Genomic DNA, 21,126 nt, shown 5'->3' on the forward strand with positions numbered 1-21,126 from the left:
GGGCCAGCCCTAGAGCAAGCGGTGGAATTCCAATGTGCTCCTGAGAGAGATGGCAGTGGGTGGAAAGGGCTGGGGGAGAAGCGGATGGCTGGGAGTCCTCTGAGGAAGGCAACCCAACTCACCTCCTCACAGCCCTCGAGCCAATGGCTGACGGCTGTCAACACAGGGCATGGGAACCCACCTGGCCCAGAAACTTCCTCTGGTGGCATTCATGTGGCCTATCACAAGCTGAGTGACTCAGTGCTCAAGAACTGGCTAGAAAGGGGCTCAAGCCCCCTGCACTTCTCAGACAGTAAGTACACACCGAGCAGCAGAGTCCATGAACCTGGTTTATGACATTCTTTTGGGGAGAGTTCCTATGCCCCAGCACGAAGCGCTGCCCAAGGCAGTCATGAGACCACAGCTGCTGCTCAGGGACCCAACCCCTTCCCAGTGCTGCTGTCAGGCAGGCTGAGGGCACTGAGGTCGGTCCCACTGCCTCCTGCATCTGCCACGCCTGCTGGAGGAGCTGGGCCGCCGTGGTGCAACAGGGCTGGAGCGTGGGAGCTCTGGTCACGTTTGCAGAGAGCCCAGTCAGTGATATAACACCAGAGGCCTTCCTGAGTAGGAGACGTTGTCTTTCAGGAGGGGTGACCCCACAGCCATACGCACTTTGTTCCAGCGGTGGCCTTTATTATAGATGGGCTTGACAGAGCGGGGAGACCAGCGGGTCAGGTACCTGTGGAGGGAGAGCAATGATGTGGTTGGGAGAGATGGGGGCCCATGCTGGAGCTGGGACGGTGGGTCATGTCTCCTCGGGCCAAAGCCTTTCACCAGTTTCGCTTCTCGTGGAGCAGGGACTTTTCCTGGGAGCAACGGCTAAGCGTGCCGTAAACAGATGGGCTGGGCTCCTGCTGCCGCAAGCGTGTGTGGCCAGGGTCAGGCAGCCCAGGGCCATGCGCTTCCTTGATCTTTATGAGTTGTCAATTTTTGTGTGTATACTTGCTGGGGGAGGAGGCGGAGGAAGAGGCTGTCCAGAAAGCAGATCATTCCTCTCTGGCCTCAGTCATGGGGAGAGGAGAGGCTGATGTAAGGCCTGGAGAGATCCTTTCCTCTTCCTTACTTGGCTCACTCTGCCACTCTGGCCTTCCAGGAGCTCCCCTGGGTGGCCATCACTGATGTAGGACCCCTGCCCCTCACCCTCATAATGGGAGCCAAGGGTGAGGACCTGTGGTATGGACCTAGCCCGGGAAGGTTCACATAAGCAGGAGGGGGGTGGGGAAAGATGGCTGCCGCCCACAGTCCTTTGGCCTCCTTTGGGGATGGCCAGGGCCCTGACAGTTCCCGGAAAAGTGGCTCATGCCGGCTGTGACTGGGGTTTACTCCATCCAGAATGAAACTTGGATCCAGTCCAGAGAGGCCCACCCTTCATCCTGAAAGTTTAGCCATGGCAAAGCCAGGCTCCTCCCCGGCCTCCGCTCTAGGCTGGGGTTCAACCCAGCTGCCGCTAGAGACCCTCACATGAGAAACTTTATCATTTAAAAAATTAAACACCTTGGTTGAGAATTTTTAGATAAAACTGAAAAAAAAAAAAAAAAAGACTACTGATTCACACATTTCAACTGAGCTCCCCGTCCCTGGACCTTGGTTTCCTGCTCTTAGCCCTGTGCAAAGGGAACAGCTCTGAAGAAAGTAAAAAGCTGTGGGAAGTGCTGCCCTACACTTCAAGTGTGATGTGGACGGCGGCGGCGGGGAGGTGGGATGGACACACGACTCTCCACATGTAACATTAATGTCAGTGCTCCCAACAGGAAGGTCTCTGTGCACTGGGTGGGGCCTACGGCTGGCTTTTCTCTGGTTGGTGGTGCTGGGACAACAGAAAAGGTGAAGGGAGGGGAACACCTGGCAGGTCCCGGAGTCAGCATCTCCCAGTTTTCAGAGGGAGTGGGGAGGAAGAAATGGGAATGTGGGAGCAGGCTCCCTAAAAGGAATGTGCAATGAGATTACGGACCCCGGGAGGGCCTGAGGCTGACCAGCTTGTCCAGAGCTGCTGCCCTCAAGCCATATTCCCCCTGCCCTGGAGAAAGTGGAGGGATGCTAGGCTTCAGCTAGCCCTGGGCCTGACGCCTGTGCCACATGGAATAGCTGCTGACAGGGGGGTGGGGGTGTGTGGCCCGAGTGGCCTCCAGTTAGCTCTCTGGGGAACACTCCAGCTCTAGGAAAAACCAAGGTTCCTTCGTACGTCTCCTGAAGGGGTAGGAGAAGGAGGAAGCGTGGCTCCTTAGGGCCCAGCAGGGCCTGGGCCAGTCCCACGCAGCTCAAGGCCCTCTGGATGGAATCATCAAGTCCCTTGTTGCAAGAGTATCACACTCTTCCTAGCCAGGACTCCCCCTCCCCCCAGAGTGGCCTTTTGCAACCCAAGAGCCCCCACACATCATCAATCCTGTGTCACGTTAAAGGACACCGGATATATGGGAGGGAGCCTGGCCTTGCTTCAAAGGCCTGAGGGCAGAATGGATTGTGTCCTTAGGCAGGCTGCTGTCTCTTTACAAGTCAGACAGGAGGGTGGGCTCAACTCCCAAATGGTCCAGAGCACAAGTGGGAAAGACAGGAAGAGGTTAATATGTCTTGGCTCACCAGGGCTGCTGGCGGATGGCCCAGCTAGCCATGTGGGAGGTACAGGTGGAGATGGGCATGAGGCCAGGGCACTGCTGAGGTGTCAGTGAAGACCCAACTCTGGCCCTGTGTCCCCAGTCCAGCCACCCAGAGCTGAAGTCGCCTGGCCTCCCACCCTCCGCGCCTGCATTCTGTCGGGTATCAGCCTTGGAGGCTGGCTGTAGATGGGTGTCTTGCTTTGCTTCAACCATCTTGGGTCTCCTCCAGAGAGCACTTATAGTAGCAGCTGGACAGACGGAAGAGGGAGGGGCGTTGACAGGGCAAACAAAAAGAAAAGACCAGAATCGATTTTCTAGACCTGGATCTACTCTCGAGCAGGGGCTACTGCAGATCTGGGAGGACATGAGTGTAGTCATGTCAAAGAAAGGGGTGGGAGCTCACCATAGAATGGCTGTTTTGAGAGTAAGACAGAAATCTGCTCCTATACCAGAGGGGGCCCCCCTGCCTCAGCTAGAAGGCAGACTGACTGATTCCAGGATCTGGGGGTGTTCCTCTTTTCTACAAAAGCCCAGAACCTCCCAGTCTGCCCTGGGCAGCTATACAGGTTAACTGCATGACCCTAGGGAGTGACATAGAGGCTGAAGTTCCACAGTGCACAACGGGCATAGCAGTACACAGTGGCTGCACCCCAAAGAGCCCTCCCCTTTCTCAGGCCTCACTCTGCCCTTTAATAACCCCAGTGCTGGGATACTGAGAAGTTTGTAGAAGTGCTCTAACATTCCCATAGCAACCCAGTATGATGTCATAAACAGGGGATTAGCACATTCTAATGCCCAACCAGCAGACCTTCTTACCCTCCCTGCCCCTGTGCGAAGTGCCCAGCTGGGATGGGAAGAGGAGCGAGGCCGAGGCCAGCAGGGGAGGCCACAGAAGTGTACTCAGGATCCCCTGCAGCAGTGCTGGGGCTGAAGGGGGTGGATGCTCACGTGAGGAGGGATGGAATAGACAGCCAAGGGAGCACTCTAGCCTTCCTGAGCTGTGGGATGAGCTCTAGGAAATGGCATCACCCGTGGACAGAGTACTGAGAGCTGAGGGCCTGCAGGGTGCTCCGGGGGGTGACGGCTTTGCTTACCGGTTGAGTTGGGGTTTGCTCTTCGGAACAAATCCTTCAGGAAGCCGAGGCCTGTGATTTGGGAACAGACCTGAGTGGAGACGAGAGCACATGTGGAATGGTCCTGCAGCTCCCTCTGCAGTTCTCGGGGGCAGAAAGGAAAGCCCAAGGGCGTGTGGGAGGTTGGCACTGGGGGGTGAGTTCAGCAAAGACTCTGGATGTCCCTATCTCTTTCAAGAGGGGCTGGCCCAGGGGGCAGCCAGCAAGGGGTGGGATAGGGGGATGGCACCCATAGCCCTCTGCCCGCCTCTTTGCCCTGACAGAGCCTTCTACCTGCTCGGTGTGCCATTTTCACACACTCCTCAATCTTGCGGTGCTCTTCCAGGCACAAGCCTGTGATCCTCCGAGGTAGCATGCCCCCGAAGGGTCGGATGAACTGACTGAGCAGCAGAACATCCTAGGGGAAATGGAAAACTGTTAGCCAGCCGGCAGGCACTGGATATAGGGCACCAGGGCCTCGTGGACTACACCAGAGGCTATCCTACCCCAGAACCCAAAGGGGCTGATGCCCACCTACGGAACCCACCAGAGACCACCCCCTCCACATAGAGCCTTTGAATACTGGTCTGCCTTTACCCTAACACAACTGCAATCCCAAGTTGGTAAGATTTCCCAACCCCAGGGGCTTCTAGCACCTCCATGAGAATCTCTGAGAGATTAGAGAACAGACACTCCTCAAGAATTGTTTGTCTTAGGAGCCCAGGCAGCATCTCTCCAGGTAATGAAAGGTCTATTAGTCTCCTTGGAGGTGTGTCATAGATTTCCACTCAAGGGGGAGAAACCAGCACGTCTCTACCCCCATAGCCTATAGGCTACAGGCCGGAACACACACACACAGACCCGCCAGCTCAATTCCAGCGCTAGGCAGCACAAGAGCTGGGGCGGGGGGAAGGATCGGTGGTGAAGTTAAAGAGCCACATCTTTGAAGGCCCCTGTGGCCAGATGTGAATGGATTCTTGGGCTTCCTTTGGACCACCAGACTACTTTGGACAAGGCAAGGACACAAGGAGAAACAGTAAAAAAAACCAAGAGACCACTTCCCCCTCTACCTTTCACCGGGTGGCTGAGGGGGTTAATAAAAGCCACTGCTTCTCCGAGGAGATGGGGGCCCCGCCCACCGAGGGGCCTGCCGTGCCCAACTTCGCAGGTCTGTTCCACAAACCGATCTGCTGCCCTGGCAGGCGTCTCGCTGTATAGCCGCAGATTTGTTTTAATCACTGGGCAGCTCCTGAGGGACCCGGGCCCCCAATTCCCACCCCTGTAATCTTTAGAATCTGGTGAAAAGAACTTGGACTGGATTATCCAGGACTAATAAACTGGGCCCATAGCCCCAGCCCCCACCGGAGGCTGCCAAGCAAGCTGACAGCTTTGTGCGGCTCAGGCTAATGGTGTCCTGAGTGGGAAGGGGTAAAAGGAAAACAACTTTAGCCTTTACCTCGGAGGGGATTGGATTTCGTCTGCTGGATAAACAGAGCCAAGTCCATTTCCTGGAAATGGCTGGTAGAAAGAGTGCCCCACGGTGGTTAGGCAGGTGTGGACTTCACTACCCCATCTTCAGCTGGAATTCTAAGTACAGCCACAACCCCACTACCTTCTACGTTACAAGAAGCTGTGAACACTGCTCCGTGGTCTGCAGGTTTCCTATTATTCTGGGCAGCCATGAGCAGAAGGGCTGGGAGCGGAGTGGAAGGAGCGCCCCCCTCTCCCCACTGGGTGGCCCGGAGCCAAGGCTCCCAGCCCTGGAGATTAGTTGGGTCATTCTGTTCAGATCCCATGGGCATGTGGCCTCTCCTGCTCTCACCACCTGACCGGGATCCGGGCCCTTAGCCATCCCATTGCACGGAGCGGTACAGCAACAACTTGCAGGTCAAATTGGCCCACAGCCTGCATCACCTGAAACCTAAAAATAGGGTGCTTAACGTCACCAACGGAACCTTGAAGGACAAGTATGGGTTTCTCCAGGGCTGCGTCATTCCCCCAAGCCCGCCCTGTTTCTAGAAACAATGGACAGTGGTTGTCAGGATAGTAGGCTCCGCCTGGGTTTTGTACCCCAGTTTATGGTCTGGCTCTGATACTAGCTGGGGGACCTGAGGCAAGTTCATCAACTTTTCCATGCCTCTAAGTTCCTTGTTTGGAAACCAAGGACAAAAAAAGGAACTACTTCACAGGGCTATTGTGAAAACCAAGCGAAGGAAGGCCTGGCACACCCCAGGGCCTGACCTGGAGCCTGCACGCAGTGTCACCCATTCTTATTCAGCACCATCATCTTTCCATGGAGAATGGCTCTAGAGGAGCTGGAGCCACCAGGGGTCTCTGCAGCTCCAGTACGGACGGAGACAGTAATGTGTCCCCAGATCACAGTGAGGACTCCCTGAATACACCCTCCCTAAAAGAGGAGGAAAGTCAAATCCAGAGCCTGATTCCATCTGTTGGGAACACACAGGGTTACAGGGCCCTGGTGGTCTGAACTGCATGCAACCAGCCCATGACCTAAATTAGTGACTCTTCAACCCTGATGACACTGTACAATCACCTTGGGAGCTTTCAAAACTAACCACGGCCAGGCTCCGCCCAGACCAAACGCAGTCGACGTCTGCGGGTGGGGCCCGAGTATGATTTTAAAGCTTCCTGGGGCAGCCAATGTTGAGAGCCACTGTCTTTGGTGGCAAAACGAGATGCAGCAGTGGCTGGGGCTGGGGCTGCCGCTGAAGCGAACCAGCGACCGCGACCCCCACGGCACGCAGAGCTGGGGTCTGCGCACAGCTCAGCTCACCTCGTAGCCATACTTGTGCTTCAGGTTCCACCGGCAGATAGGGCACTGGCCAGAGGGGTTAGGGGGGTTTGGGCTTTCCTTGGGAGACCCTGTTAACCGGCCTTCAACCTAGGAGGAAGAGAAAGAGCCAGTGAGGGAGAGGGCATGTGGAGCCTCAGATCCTTGAGCAACCCCCCAAATGGTGATATGCCAGGGAAGCGTCTCTCTGGGGGCCTCGTGGGAGTAGCTAATAGGTCTTTCCACCTCAGCCGTGGCGCTGGTTCTGCAGCTGCTGCATACTGGACCTCGGCGGGCCATGGAGATGTGATCTAGTGACACACGAGCATCAAGGCCAGTAGACAATGCTGGGGGCAAGAGGGAGGGGTTTGTTCTGTCAGCCAAATGCTACCTTTTCTTCACTGAAACAAAACACCAGAACGTTATGCTTCCCTCTCTGGAAAAAGTGATACACGCACATGGTAAAAAGTTTCAAACTGTGGAGGGGTACACAGTTTAAAGGAAGTCTCCCGGGGCACCTGGGTGGCTCAGTGGGTTAAAGCCTCTGCCTTTGGCTCAGGTCATGATCCCAGGGTCCTGGGATCGAGCCCCACATTAGGCTCTCTGCTCAGCAGGGATCCTGCTCCCCCCCCACCCGTCTGCCTCTCTATCTACTTCTGATCTCTCTCTCTGTCAAATAAATAAATAAAATCTTAAAAAAAAAAAAAAAAAAAAAAGGAAGTCTCCCTCCCACCCCACACATCGTATCCTTCTCCGAGGAAACTGCCCTCCAGCTTCATCCAACAGAGGCAAGTCTGCTGGCAGTTCTCAACAGGTGCCCCAGGGGACACTGGACAATGTTGGAGACATTTCTGACTGTCACAGCCGGGGCCTGGGGTGCTCGGGTCGTCTAGCCGGGAAGCTGGTAACCATGCTGCCAGGTCCAGGACAACCCCCATGACAAAGTCCTAGCCAGCCCCAAATGCCACCAGCGCCGAGGCAGAGAGCCTGCTCTGTGCCTTAACAAGTGGGGACCATGCGCACTCTTGCTGCCTTCCTCTCTCTTTTTGAAACACACATGGGAAGATCTATTCCCCTGCCCGCCTCCTTGCTTTTATCATTTTGGATGTCACCGTTCAAATCCTGCTGAGGCCATGTGTGCAGTGACCTCTGCCACTGCTGCTGTATCCTGTGACACAGCCTTGGAATTACCAAGTGCCATAAGCCAATGATCTGGGAGGCGGCTCTAATTACAAGAGGGGGAGTGCAGAAAGCCTTGCTGATTGAGGCCGTGGATTATGAGAGGGAAGTAAGAAGAGGTCTGAGGCTTTGGGAGGGAAGCAATACTGTCTCCTGGGGCAGAAACTGGGAAAAGGGAAAGGGGGCTGTGCGGGGCATTGCTACCTGACTTTCTGCCAAGGCCACTGCAGCCATGCCAGAAACAGAGAAGTGCACTAGGGAAAATGTGGAGGTGCAGGTTGGGTCTTGGGAGGGGGTTACAGTGGGCTTAGCAGGGGGCAGGGTGAACATTTATTGACTCCCCTGTGCCTGGCTTTGTGCTAATTAACGGCTCAAATGTATCACCTCATCGCACCCCTAAGACCTTGTGAGGGAGAATTCAAGACCTTATGTTACAGATGAAAAAAGTGAGACCCCAGAAAGTGAGCAATGCCCAGTTAGCTGTGGTGGTGGCTCTCCATGGAGGCACGGATGGGCTTCCCTCCTCCCAATGGGTCTCACGGTGCCACGACGTCTCCATGTTCATTTTGTAAATAGCAGATTGATGCCCCACATGAGAAATACTCTATACTCAAAAGCCAGATCTATTTCTCTCCCCCAGCATGGAGTTCCTCGGGTGAATGCTTGTTTTGGCTTTGAATAAGGGAATCAAAAGAGGAGCCCAAAGGGGATGGGGGCCCCCTAAAAAGAACTGTTTTGAGGCTAAGCAGTGAAAAGGCTGAGGAGTACTCTGGGGAGGACCCGAAGAGAAAACCCTAAGGGCTCATCCTGGGGTAAGACTGCTTTGGGAAAGGGACGCCTGGGTGGCTCAGTTGGTTGGACGACTGCCTTCGGCTCAGGGCGTGATCCTGGAGTCCCGGGATCGAGTCCCACATCGGGCTCCCAGCTCCATGGGGAGTCTGCTTCACTCTCTGACCTTCTCCTCGCTCATGCTCTCTCTCACTGTCTCTCTCTCTCAAATAAATAAATAAAATCTTTAAAAAAAAAAAAAAAAAAAAAAAAAGACTGCTTTGGGAAGGACTGAGCTTGGCTGGCTGCCAGAGGGGTTAAACCCCTGACTGACATGGAAGTTATGGAGGCTTCTGGGAGCTCTGTGGAGTGGCTGAGATTACTTGCAAGCATGGAAGGCCGTGTGAAAACGTTGTCTTTTAGGGATTATAGGATAATCTAGGCCCCATGACTCCCCAGGAAAGGGAGGTGAGATGGGCCTGACCAGCGAAAGGGGGGAGTAGGTGGATGAAGAATGGTTCTAGCTTTTCAACCAACAGACAAGGCAGGGTGTGGCTAGTAAGCCCAAGGCCCAGAGAGTATCACCTTTGAATGGTATCCCTTAAGGAGTAGCTTGGTCTTTCTAGGCAGGCAAGAAAGGAGCTGAGATCCAGGCTTCTGGCCACGGGTCAACTTACTTGGGCTCTCTACTCTCACCACTGCCTTAGCTTCCCCTTTGGAAAACTGATTCATCCCCAGCAAAGGATATATCAGCAAAGACCTCTGAGACCTTATACGAAAGGCCACTGTGATCCAACAATGGATGCCGCAGTCCAGGCACAATGATTGTTCCTGATTCAACCACATGACAGCACAGCTTGAAAAACGTTAAAGACTGTGGATTTATGGTGACAGAGGGAGCTGCCCCTGACGCCAGGAGTCCAGTTTGGACTGGCCTCCCTTCCTCCCTCCCCCTCTCCCAGGCAGCTCCAAGCATTAAAGAGGTTGTAAGTGGCCAATTCGATGATACTTACTATAGTCGTCTTGCCTTCTTGGATCTCCACCACTACAGAGATAAAGGGGAAAAATCAGGTCAGCCATTTAATAAGGAACAGGGAGTTTCAAATAACAGCTCAAATTCTACAAATGCAGAAAATCGGAGCCTTCGGTCAGCACTCTCCCACGGTCCCCACCTGGGAAAGAAAGCGTGCAGGGTTCATCTCCGAGTGCCAAGGCTCTCTGCCCTTGAGGTTGGGTCGGGGCAAGCCCAGATGCCCAGGTAATACCATCTCTTTGGGATTAAGGGTCTCCACACTGTTTTCCTTTCTAAGCCGAGATTCATCCTGGTCCTAAACCAAGGGAATTGGCAAGATCTGGCCCTCCCGTGGCTGGCAGTAATGACCTCAGAATTGGGCCGGGTGGGGGCAGAAGCATCTAAAAGACCTTCAGAAGTACCTATTGCGCATGTCCTTTCATGACGAGAATCAGATAAACATGGCTTCTGACCCTGAACAACGTGTAGTCTCCAACACATGCTGGAATCAGGACTGTGCTCCAGAGGCCCCAGGCCAGACAAGGGGTAAGACAAGCTCACTCGCACAAGTTGGCCAGGGAAGCCGTGCTAAACCTCTGAGAGGAAGCTTTGAGGGTTAAATCCTCAGCCATTCTCCACGCCTTCCCTGCAAGGTTGCACTGAGCTCTGTCCCTGGGAGCGAGTGGTGACAGGGGTGGCGGACAAGGGCCTGCAGACGTTGGCCCAGGCTAGTTTTCAGGAAAGCAGGGCAACTACAAACAGAGGGGGACTCCCTCAGCGCCCTACCCAGGAGAGACCTCAAGGGCAGGATAGTAAAGTCACACACATCCCTCAGGCTGTATGTATATCCTAGCTTACTCAACCAGGAGGAAGAATGACAACTTCAATAATATTCCAAGGAAGAACCAAGCCAATGGCACATGCTTGGAGAATGTAATCACACAAAGTTCTTAGAGAGTCCCCCTTGTTCTCTAGTTACTTCAGAAAGAGGGGAGCCGCTGCCGTCAAGTGTGGGAACCAGCACGCAGCAGAGGCTGTCAACGCTAGGTTGCACCAAGACCACGAAATACTGGTCACTTCTTTTTTTTTTTTAAAGATTTTATTTTATTTTTATTTGAGAGAGATTTATTGAGAGAGATCACAAGCAGGCAGAGAGGCAGGCAGAGAGAGAGAGGGGAAGCAGGCTCCCTGCTGAGCAGAGAGCCCGATGTGGGGCTCGATCCCAGGACTCCGAGTTCATGACCTGAGCCGAAGGCAGCGGCTTAACCCGCTGAGCCACCCAGGCGCCCCAATACTGGTCACTTCTGACTGCTAATCAATGTGACAGAAAACTCGGGTCTGTAGAGCCGGTATCGAACTTGTCTCATACCAGCATACCAGCACCGTACTGATATAGCAGCTGGGTTCCCACAATTAGTTTTACTCAGCTTCAGCTGAGGCAAGGAGTAGTACAGCTTAGAAAGAGTCAAAGGCTGGGGTGCGGGAGGGGTTGGTGGGGTGGGGTGGGGGCCTGGGTGGCTCTGTCAGTAGAGCGTTGGACTCTTGGTTTTGGCTCAGGTCATTATCTCAGGGTTGTGAGACCATGCCTGTGCCAAGCTCCCAGTGGTGGGGAATCTGCTTGAGTTTCTCTCTCCTTCTGCCCCTCCCCTCCATGCTTGCTCTCGTTCTCTAAATTAGAGAAGTCTTTAAGAAAGAGCCTAAGGTCCCTAATGTTCAGAATCTAGTGAAAGTTATGGACCCTTTCCTGGAAACACGCTGATGCGCGCACATACAGACTTGTGTCCCTAAACGGTAATGCTGGTTTTCTCCCAGTGGTGGCAGTACGTGATTTTTACTTTGTTCTTTATGCCTGCCTGGATTTTCTAAAGTTTTAAAAATAACATGTACTGCTTTTGCAATGAAAAATAAACAGCAAAAAGAAAGAGAATGAATGTCTAAGAAAAAAGTGAGGCAATTCGAACCCAACTGGAGGCCCTCAGCAGCATCTGTGATCACTGAGCTCTGTGACCAACACCTAATTGGACACAGACTGCCTGGAATTGTCCCCCATTTGTTTTCTGGGCAAGGCCATTCATAAAGCCTCATTACTCCAAAACAACCAACCTGAGAGCCCCTCAGTGTTCCAAGTCCAGATATACACAAAGGAGCCACGAAGGCCAGAAAGGCCCTGAGGCTTTCTCCAGAACACTGCAGTTAACTAATCAATTCTAAGACAAACTAGTTCTCTCCCTGTAAAAGAAAATGCGTCACCTCACACACGGATCTACTTGTTCAGAACAGAGACAAGCATGAACGGGATGTGGGTAAGACTCAGCCTGGTGCTCAGTCAGGAGGCCAGCACAGCTGCGGGGCCATGGTCCCGGGATATGTCAATGTACCGACACGGGGGCGCAGAAGCAGGCAGAGCCCCAGCTCAGCTGGGCTTCTGGGCACCCCAGAAACTTTGCAAAAACCCAACCTGGGAGAGGGATGGAAGGCAACCAAGTAAGCATCAACAGGTGAGGGCGAAGTTTCTAAGAATCTGGGAGGAAACAAAAGGCGAGACACATTCCTGGTACCCCTCTAGCCAGAAGGAGAACGAAGGCCCGAAACACAAAGCGGATAAACATGTGATTCCCCTCTCCGTGGAGGCACTTGGGTCCTAACCATGAGGTAAACAAATCTAACAAAACACACATCACTCCCGGCAAAGAACCAAACCCTGAAGTCATCCTACTGGCCCCTGGAAAAGAGATCAAAGCCTGTGGCCAGCTCCACTGTTCGCTAGCTCCCCACACAGCAACGCTGAGCCAGTGAATCATCTTTCCCCACGCCCGCCTGTGGGTAAAACAACAGGCAGATGCTTACCTACTACAATCTGTCAGACCAGAAAGAAGGACCTCAGAACAAGACTGAGAGTGATCAGGGCGGTGTCTCAGTGCAGGGGCAGGAGGCCTGGCTGGAGCCTCAAGAAACCCCTAGATTTTAAGCCTCTGAAAACAGGAGATAGGAATCAAAATAGCATTGCTTTTCAGTGTGCACACAAAAATAGGTCAAAATCAAACAGAACCTGAGATCCATTTTGCCCCTGGCCGCCTCGCCACTCAAGACGTGGGTAACCTTGAAAAACTGGACTAAGACATTTAGGTAGTACCAGACACCTGGTTTAGAAAAAGGTAGAATCGCCCTAGTGTTCTGAGATACAGCTACTATGAAGTAGACGAAGGCAAGACATGACGAGTTTCTGGGCTAGAGTTTGGGGCAAATTTTCTACGACGGGCACTTCTCTCGCACACGTCAAATAATCCGTCCCACGTGAGGCAATGTGTTTGCTGAGCACCCAGGGAGAGCACAGCCTAGTCCCACACTGTGGAGAGCTGCAACAGAACAGGAAGACAGTCTCTGCCCTAGAGGAGAAAAGGGAACAAAACCAAGTATGGGAACTTCACTACAATAAAAGTCCATGCCTCGTAAAGAGGCCCTCTGAGTACTTCAGTAAATACTCACTTAGGATGGGGGCCAGGATGGCTGAACTGTAACAGTCTAGCGCACACAGTGCCGGGGCGAGACTGCAGTGAACGCAGAAAGACCTCGATTGTCACACAAACACAGACTCAGTGAACTGCAGCAGTATGAAGACCCAACTGTTTCGTGAAGGGGAAGGGGGGACCCATGAATGATGTGGAGGGCGCTGCTGCAGGAAGTGCCCAGAGACCAAGTCCTTCTTGGTCTCTTTTTGATCTTTTCTTGGAAAAGATCCACGCAAACCAAGTCCCAAGCAGAGTAGGACAGAATGGAGCCACTGATGGCTAAAGGGCAGCACTCACAAGTCCTGGGGGAGGGCTGGAGATTGGAGTATCTGTTTGGGACCAGTGGCTGCACTTCTGGCCCTTGACTACTTTTTTCAAACTCCTTCCCCACTCCCCTATGCTCATCTTCAATTCTACTACAAGTTCTCTGATTCTCTCATCACCTACCCCGTTCTTTTCCCTGGACTTCTGAGGGAATGTCCCTCTGCACTAGGCTTCACCGGGCTTTTTCCACTAGAAGGTTCCTCTGGACTATGTCCCTTTTAGTCTTTAAAACCCCAACTCACACACTCCCTTCTCAAAGCTTTTAGCTACAGGGCTTCCCATCCTGTCAGGTGCATCCTTGTCTGAAATGTGAGCTCCTCCAGAAAGGCCCTTCAGCTAACTGGGAAAGATGAAGAAAATTCCCTTCAGCCTTTGCACTAGCTTCTTCTTCTTCTTTTTTTTTTTTTTTAAAGATCTTATTTATTTATTTGACAGAGAGAGATCACAAGTAGACAGAGAGGCAGGCAGAGAGAGAGGAGGAAGCAGGCTCCCCGCTGAGCAGAGAGCCCGATGCGGGACTCGATCCCAGGACCCTGAGATCATGACCTGAGCCGAAGGCAGCAGCTTAACCCACTGAGCCACCCAGGCGCCCCTGCACTAGCTTCTGATGGATGATTCCTGTTAATTCAGAGAGTCAGATGTGTTTCTGTTTTAAATACATTTCCTTCCCAAGAGCGATAAGGCAGGAATGAGATCTAACACAATCTTTCCCATAAAAAGCACTACACGATCTTCAGCCAGTGAACTGAGGAGATCTTTCAGGTGGGAGAATCACAGGGCAGCCCTCCCCTAGAGCACCACAGCAGTCTTAGTGGTGGAGAGGGAGAAGTGCTAGCTCTGCTTCTGATGCCACCACTTACTGGCGGGTGATCCCGGGTGGCTACTGAACTCCTCTGGGCCAGATTTCCTCATGCGGAAAAAATGTCAATAATATCCGCCTTTAAAGATTGTTGAGAAGATGGAATAGATGTATGTGGAAAGCCTAGCACAGTGCACGCAGCAGTCACAGACTAAAGCATGATTTCCATTTTTGTCTGCCTGCACCTCTCCTTGCCTTTGTGTGTCCCTCTGATCAAACTTTTGATTAGGCTTTCTCAATAGCAGCATAACTGGCATTTCAGGCCAGGTGGTCATTTGATGTGGGGTGGGGTAGGCATCTTGCACACATCCCTGGGCCTCTACCTACCAGATGCCAGGAGTACCACTTGTGACAACAAAAATGCTTCTAGACGTTTCCAAATGTTCACAGGGACAAAACTGCCCCCAACGGAGAACACTGCTTTAGCCTAAGAGTCTCTACAGGCAAGAGCACAGAATGCAGGGCACGTGGGTGGCTCAGTTGGTTGGGTGACTGCCTTTGGCTTAGGTAGTGTTCCTGGAGTCCCAAGATTGAGTCCCGCATCGGGCTTCCTGCTTGGCAGGGAGTCTGCTTCTCCCTCTTCTCATGCTCTCTCTCTCTCCCATTCTCTCTCCCAAATAAATAAATAAAATCTTAAAAAAAAAAAAAAAAAAAGCACAGAATGCTGGGTGTTCATCAACTCTGACTAAAATTAAGTAATGCTACTTGATACCCTGAAAAGTAGGATGCTTGAATATTTTCAGCAAAACACCCAGCTTCCTGCCCACAACTTTAAATTCTGTGTGTACAATACTGTTTGGGTGTCAAATATACCAGCCGGGACCAGTAAAAATTAACTATATATGTAATATTTTACGCCTTGCACATAACAGGTAGTATATTAAGACAAAGTTTTTTTCATTTAAAGGCTCTGAAGACAGGTGGTTCTCAAGCAGAATAAAGAACACGGCAGTGCCTCCACACGTAAGATCACATCAATTCAATTAGTTAGCTTTTAGGTCTGACAGCAAGTAACAGAAGAGTTACCAACCCAGGTACTTATGGAGAGAGGTTCCAAGACCTATCTGATTATAGAGTCCATCATTTCACAAAATCTCCAACTGAAAAAATTCTAACCTCAAATACTCTTTTGAAAACAAATAGGCAGGGCGCCTGGGTGGCTCAGTGGGTTAAGCCGCTGCCTTCGGCTCAGGTCATGATCTCAGGGTCCTGGGATCGAGTCCCACATCGGGCTCTCTGCTCAGCAGGGAGCCTGCTTCCTCCTCTCTCTCTCTGCCTGCCTCTCTGCCTACTTGTGATCTCTCTCTGTCAAATAAATAAATAAAATATTAAGAAAACAAATAGGCAAAAAACTATTCCTCTTGCTCATCCTCTGGGAACATAGCAAAGAATTGTTTTCAACTCTGAATTTCACAATAAATATGTAAATTACAGCTATTGGAGCCTGACACTTCATAAGGACCCTCAAAAATGTTACAGGTATATGCTTATTTTACAGCAAGGTACAGATGAACCATCTTACCATGTCCTTCCTATTATCAGCATGATTTTTTTTTGTATCTTTATTAGTAGATTAGTTTATCTAATATTAACCAAGCAGTATCTAGATTTTGTTCTTTCTAGTGTATGTTCCATCTAAATTCTTCCAACATACCTATTTCCATTTCTTCATGAAATACCTCTTTGATTTCCCCAAGCTGGGACCCAGACCTCACTTCCCCTGTATCTGCTGGATGGAGGCCAAGTCCAGCTGGTTGTGGCTGGGCCTACCAGGAGCCCTGTCTGTCACTGCTGTTTGAAAGTTAAAACAGCTTTCTTTCTGAGACAAATCCAATGGATTCCTCAATAGGTTCTTCTTTTTGGACTTTTCTGCTCCCTCTGACAACAATGACCGTTCTTCTCCTCTGGGCACCTCTCAGCTTTAAAGGATACGTTGGGCAATACTATGCCAGAATCTTAAAAACAAACACACCGATGTCACTTCTTTTGCACATCACTCATCTATTTTGGTTTCTAGCAGTTCACAAAGGAAGGCTACGTCCTGACATAACTTTTCACTCCTTGTCAGATTTCATCCTCTTATAAGCCTGTTCAAGACACATTCCCCTCATTAAAACTTCCAACTAGGTTTCTGTTTCTGGTAACCAAATCTCCCTGTAGCTAATCATGTAAATACCTCACTTGCATTTATTGGAGCGTATGCATGTCACCTCATTAGAACCTTACTTCTCAGGAAAAGGGCTGTATTTTCTCTTTTTCCAGGATCCTCTGACAGTCAGAAGCACAGTACTTGGCCTTCAGTAAGCTCCCAGTTCAAGGCTAGAATCAGGCTGCCTTTCCAGGCTTATGACTAATGAAAAGGAGAACCACTGTCCAGCATCTGTCGCTGCTTCACCTTAGCTTCTTTCTCTCTGGGAGACTAGCGGCAGGGGCAGAAAAAGCCGCCATCAGAGCATTTTCATATGAGAAACTGAAAACGGAGGCCCTGGCGAGAATAGCTACACGTCCTTCCCTCATGGTCCAGGTTTGTTTGTTGTTTGTTTTGTTTAAACAAGGGAGGAGGCAGTTAAGAGAATACGGAAAGCAAAACTAAAACACGCATACCTCTACCGAAAGCTTTCTGCATCCCGGGACGGGTTTCTTCCTGCTCCTGCTAACTAAGCAAGGCTTCCCCGTCCTTCCCCGCCTCCACCAGTGAGAACACTCCCGAGCGTCAAGATACTAACATCAAGGTCTGGAAAGTGCTTTCAAGCACCCTCGGCGCGCTAGCCTCTACAGTGTTTCAGAACCGCGCGAAAGAAAGGGAGGGAGGGGAGCACGGGGGCTGGAGAAAGCAACCTCCACCGCTCTCTTCCTCAGCCTTGGGAGGTGGCCGGAACCCAGGACTCACCTTCCCTGAACCCGCGAGCTGGAAGCCGCGCCCAGCTGGTTGCGATCGGGCCAGCAAGGAGCCCCCAGAGTAGCCGTCTACAGGGGTACACGAGCACACTGAGGGACGCCATCTTGAAAAACAAACGGTGACCTCTTGTGCACTTCCGCTTCCGGAACGGCGTGTGCGCAGCCGCAGTGGTGAGCAGGAAGTGTGAGGTTATGGGCTTCACGCTCCGACGCTCTTGCGCTTCTATTTCCCTCCTTCTTGCGTTAGGGTTAAATCTAGACATCTCTGTGTTAAGCCCGTGTTTTGTTCTGAGAGTCTAGCGCAGGTGTTCTAGCTCCGGTCTGCTAGTCCTCCGAGTGTGTCAGGTCGCTTTTGTTCCCTCACAGGCTTCCTTTGTAAAAATCACATACACCACCCCTATTTACTTAAAAACTTTTTCTTCGACTCAAATGCGGATTTTCTGCTTCTTGTGGCTAAGGCTAGATCTGTACAGTAGAGCTTGAAATTGTTGGGACTCTGGTTCTTGAACGTCAGGTATCAGGCCGACCTGGCATAGAATTAATACATACCTTCTCCACTGATCTCCCTTTCCCCCACCCTCAAAAACGCACTTGTCTTTAATTCTCCTATACCTAACACTTCCTTTTGGCCCCAGGGCCTTCGCATAGCTATTTCCTCTACCTGCTCTTTGGCCACCTGCTAAACTCCTACTTACTTCTCAGAGCTCAGCTCAAAATTCACTTCCACATTAGAGTCTTCCTTAACTTCGCTGTTACTGGCTCTCAGAGCCAGATAACTCCCTTTTGGTACTTGGCATAATGGCATTTTACATCTATTTGTATTTTTGTCTCTCCACCAGACTGTAAACTCCGTGAAGGCAAAGATAGTTTTTTTGTTAACTTTTATCTCCAGCATTAATACTGTGCTGACACTTATATGTCACTTAAGTGCAGTATATAGTTGTTGAATGAGTGGAATCTACTTACAGGGTTGTTGGGAAGATTAGATAAGACTTAAGTGCCCAATAAACAAAAGCTAATTAATAAGGCAATTATTGAGATGGCCCTTGTGCTAGGTACTTGTCATAAGTTTGATGTACTTTCATAATGAGAGGCTTGTAGTACTAAAAAGAAAACACAACTTTCCTCTTTTGGATTTGCGGAATATATAGGATGCGCCCCTAGATCTATATAAGAAACACAGGCAGCTCAATTCTTCCACCCTCCATAATAAACCCGAAATATCCTCCATAAACATACGCAGCTCAATTCTTCCACCCTCCATAATAAACCCGTAATATCCTCCATATTCTTTTCCACCCTTCATAATAAACCCGAAAGGGGATTTTCTAGTTATCCCCCTCTGATTCATAGATGGAAAAATCAGGCTCATTAAATGGCAGAGTATTAAATGTTTCCTGATAAAGGGGAGGGAAAGAGTCCCATCTTCTAGTTGGGACTGCAGAACAGCTGCTCCATGGGGAGCTTGAGTGATATCACCATAGACAAGGAGGACAGTAGAAATATGGCTTGGTTTACTATAAAACATCACATTCAGCAAAGGCAGATCCTGGAGAAAAAGATCAGTCTGGGTGAATGAAACAGACACGTGAATTAGGAGTGGAGGAAAGGGTTTTGGTGGGGTATTTTTTAAGATGTCCTGGCTAAGATCAGGAAAGCTTGGCTTTCTCTATAGCTACCACTTTCCTTCTGTATGATGACATTGAGCCCTTCCTGCTTGTACCACATCCCCTGTTTCTTTATAAGTCCCCAGCTTCTGGTGATCCAGTAGCAACAAGGGCAGTAGGAGAGCCCCTACCCAGAGCTTATTTTTGGACACAGTGAGCTAAAGTATTTGAGTGTCAACCCTCTCTTCATTATCTTATCCTGACTTATTATACTCAATTTTTATTTTAAGAAACAACTTGTATTTTGGGTGCCTGGGTGGCTCAGAGGGTTAAAGCCTCTGCCTTCAGCTCAGGTCATGATCTAAGAGTCCTAGGATTGAGCCTGGCATTGGACTCTCTGATCAGCTGGGAGCCTTCTTCCCCCTCTCTCTCTCTGCCTGCCTCTCTGCCTACTTGTGATCTCTTTCTGTCAAATAAATAAATGAAATATTTAAAAAAGAAAAAGAAACAACTTGTATTTTATACAATGACAAGTAATGTCATTATTGTAGAAAAGAGAAAACAGTAAAGTAAAAAGAAAATATATATCACCATTAATCCAGAGATAAACGCTACATTTAGCAAAATGAAATAATACTGAAATAATACCTTGCTTTTCAATATCTTAGTTTTCTGAACCTATTTATTATTAGTCCCTACATGAAAAAAAATTATTTGAGACCAGATTTTGCTCAGGAGACTAGTTTTAAAAAATTTTAAAAATAAAGAATAACCTGTATAAGAAAGTACACAAATTATGGGGCACCTGAGTGGCTCAGTTGGTTGAGTGTCTGCCTTCGGTTCGGGTCATGTTCTCAGGGTCCTGGGATCAAGCTCCGGGTGGAGCCCTGTGTCAGGCTCGGAGTCTGCTTCTCCTTCTCCCCTTGCTCATGCTCTCTCTCTCAGTCTCTCCCTCAGTCAAAGAAATAAATAAAATCTAAGATTTTATTTGTACTCTTTGTGCTAAGGAGTACAAGCAGCCGGAGCGAGGTGGAGAAGCAGGCTCCCTGATGAGCAGAGAACCCGATGTGGGACTTGATCCCAGGTCCCTGAGATCATGACCTGAGCCAAAGGCAGATACTTAACCGACTGAACCACCCAAGTGCTCCCCCCAAAAAAAATCTTAAAAAAAAAAAAAAGAAAGTATACAAATTATCAGTTTGTAGCTTGATGAATTTTTACACAGGGAATACACTATCCACACCACTAAGAAGAACATTTTTTTTTAAAGATTTTCATTTATCTATTTGACAGAGATCACAGGTAGACAGAGAGGCAGGCAGAGAGAGAGGAGGAAGCAGGCTCCCCGCTGAGCAGAAAGCCCGACGCGGGACTCGATCCCAGGACCCTGGGACCATGACCCGAGCCGAAGGCAGAGGCTCCAACCCACTGAGCCACCCAGGTGCCCCTAAGAAGAACATTAATAGCAGTTTGGAAGACCCCCTGGTGTCCCCGCCCAGACATTATTTCCTCTTCAAGGGTAATCATTATCCTAAATTTTTAGCATCATAAATTACTGTTTCCTTATTTGAACTTTGTATAAATAGACTCTTACAGAACATGTACTCTTTTGTGTCTTCTTTCACCTGCTCATCAATATGTTTGTAAGATTCATCCATATTGTTATGTATACTTGCCATTTATTCGTTCCCGTTGCTATAGAATGTTCCACCGTGATTATACCTGCTGTTTCACCTTCCTCTTGTTAATAGGATTTAGATACTTTCCAGTTGGGACCACTACAAATAGCGCTGTGATGAACAATCTTCTGTATGATTTTTGTGAACACAGGAACAAGCATCCCTCAGGACTTTATCTAGAAGTGGAACTGTTGGATCATAGCATATGCATGTACTTAGATACTAGATAGTAGATACTGCCAAACAGTTTATTCTGGTACCATTTGTGTATAAGAGTTCTAGTTGCTCCATATAGTTATCAATATTTGATATTTTTTATACTTTTCATCTTGACCATTCTGGTGAGTATGTCATAGGATTTCATTGTGTATTTAATTTATATTTCTTTGATGCCTAATGAAGATGAGTCATTTTTCATATGTTTATAAGCCATTTAGATATTTTCTTTTGTAAAATGTCTTTTCAAGTCTTTGGCCCATTTTATACTGGGTTGCCTGTATTTTTCTTTTCTGTTTTCTTTTCAATGAAGCAACTTAAAAAAAAAAAAGATTTTTATTTATTTATTTGTCAGAGAGAGAGAGAAAGGGAGAGAGTGGAAAGCAGGGGGAGAAGGAGGCAGAGGGAGAAGCAGGCTCCCTGCTGAGCAAAGACCCTGATTTGGAACTCCATCCCAGAACTCTGAGATCCTGACCTGAGCTGAATGCAGATGCTTAACTGACTGAGCCACCCACGCATCCCTTCCTGTATTTTTCTTA

The 21,126-nt window shown here is 49.8% G+C and overlaps 1 protein-coding gene across 1 annotated transcript; it reads right to left on the reverse strand.

The window, feature by feature from the left end:
* Positions 1-311: 311 nt before the first annotated feature.
* On the reverse strand, positions 312-17,220 carry MRPS18A (mitochondrial ribosomal protein S18A). Its single transcript, XM_044251648.1, has 6 exons — positions 17,078-17,220; positions 9,497-9,528; positions 6,540-6,647; positions 4,040-4,163; positions 3,728-3,797; positions 312-718 (listed from the first exon to the last, which is right to left on the reverse strand). The coding sequence occupies exons 1-6, from the start codon at positions 17,187-17,189 to the stop codon at positions 574-576; spliced, it is 591 nt and encodes a 196-aa protein (XP_044107583.1). The 5' UTR covers positions 17,190-17,220; the 3' UTR covers positions 312-573.
* Positions 17,221-21,126: the final 3,906 nt, after the last annotated feature.

The sequence above is a fragment of the Neovison vison genome, chromosome 1 (genome assembly GCF_020171115.1).
Source record: "Neovison vison isolate M4711 chromosome 1, ASM_NN_V1, whole genome shotgun sequence".
Taxonomy (NCBI): Eukaryota; Metazoa; Chordata; class Mammalia; order Carnivora; family Mustelidae; genus Neogale; species Neogale vison.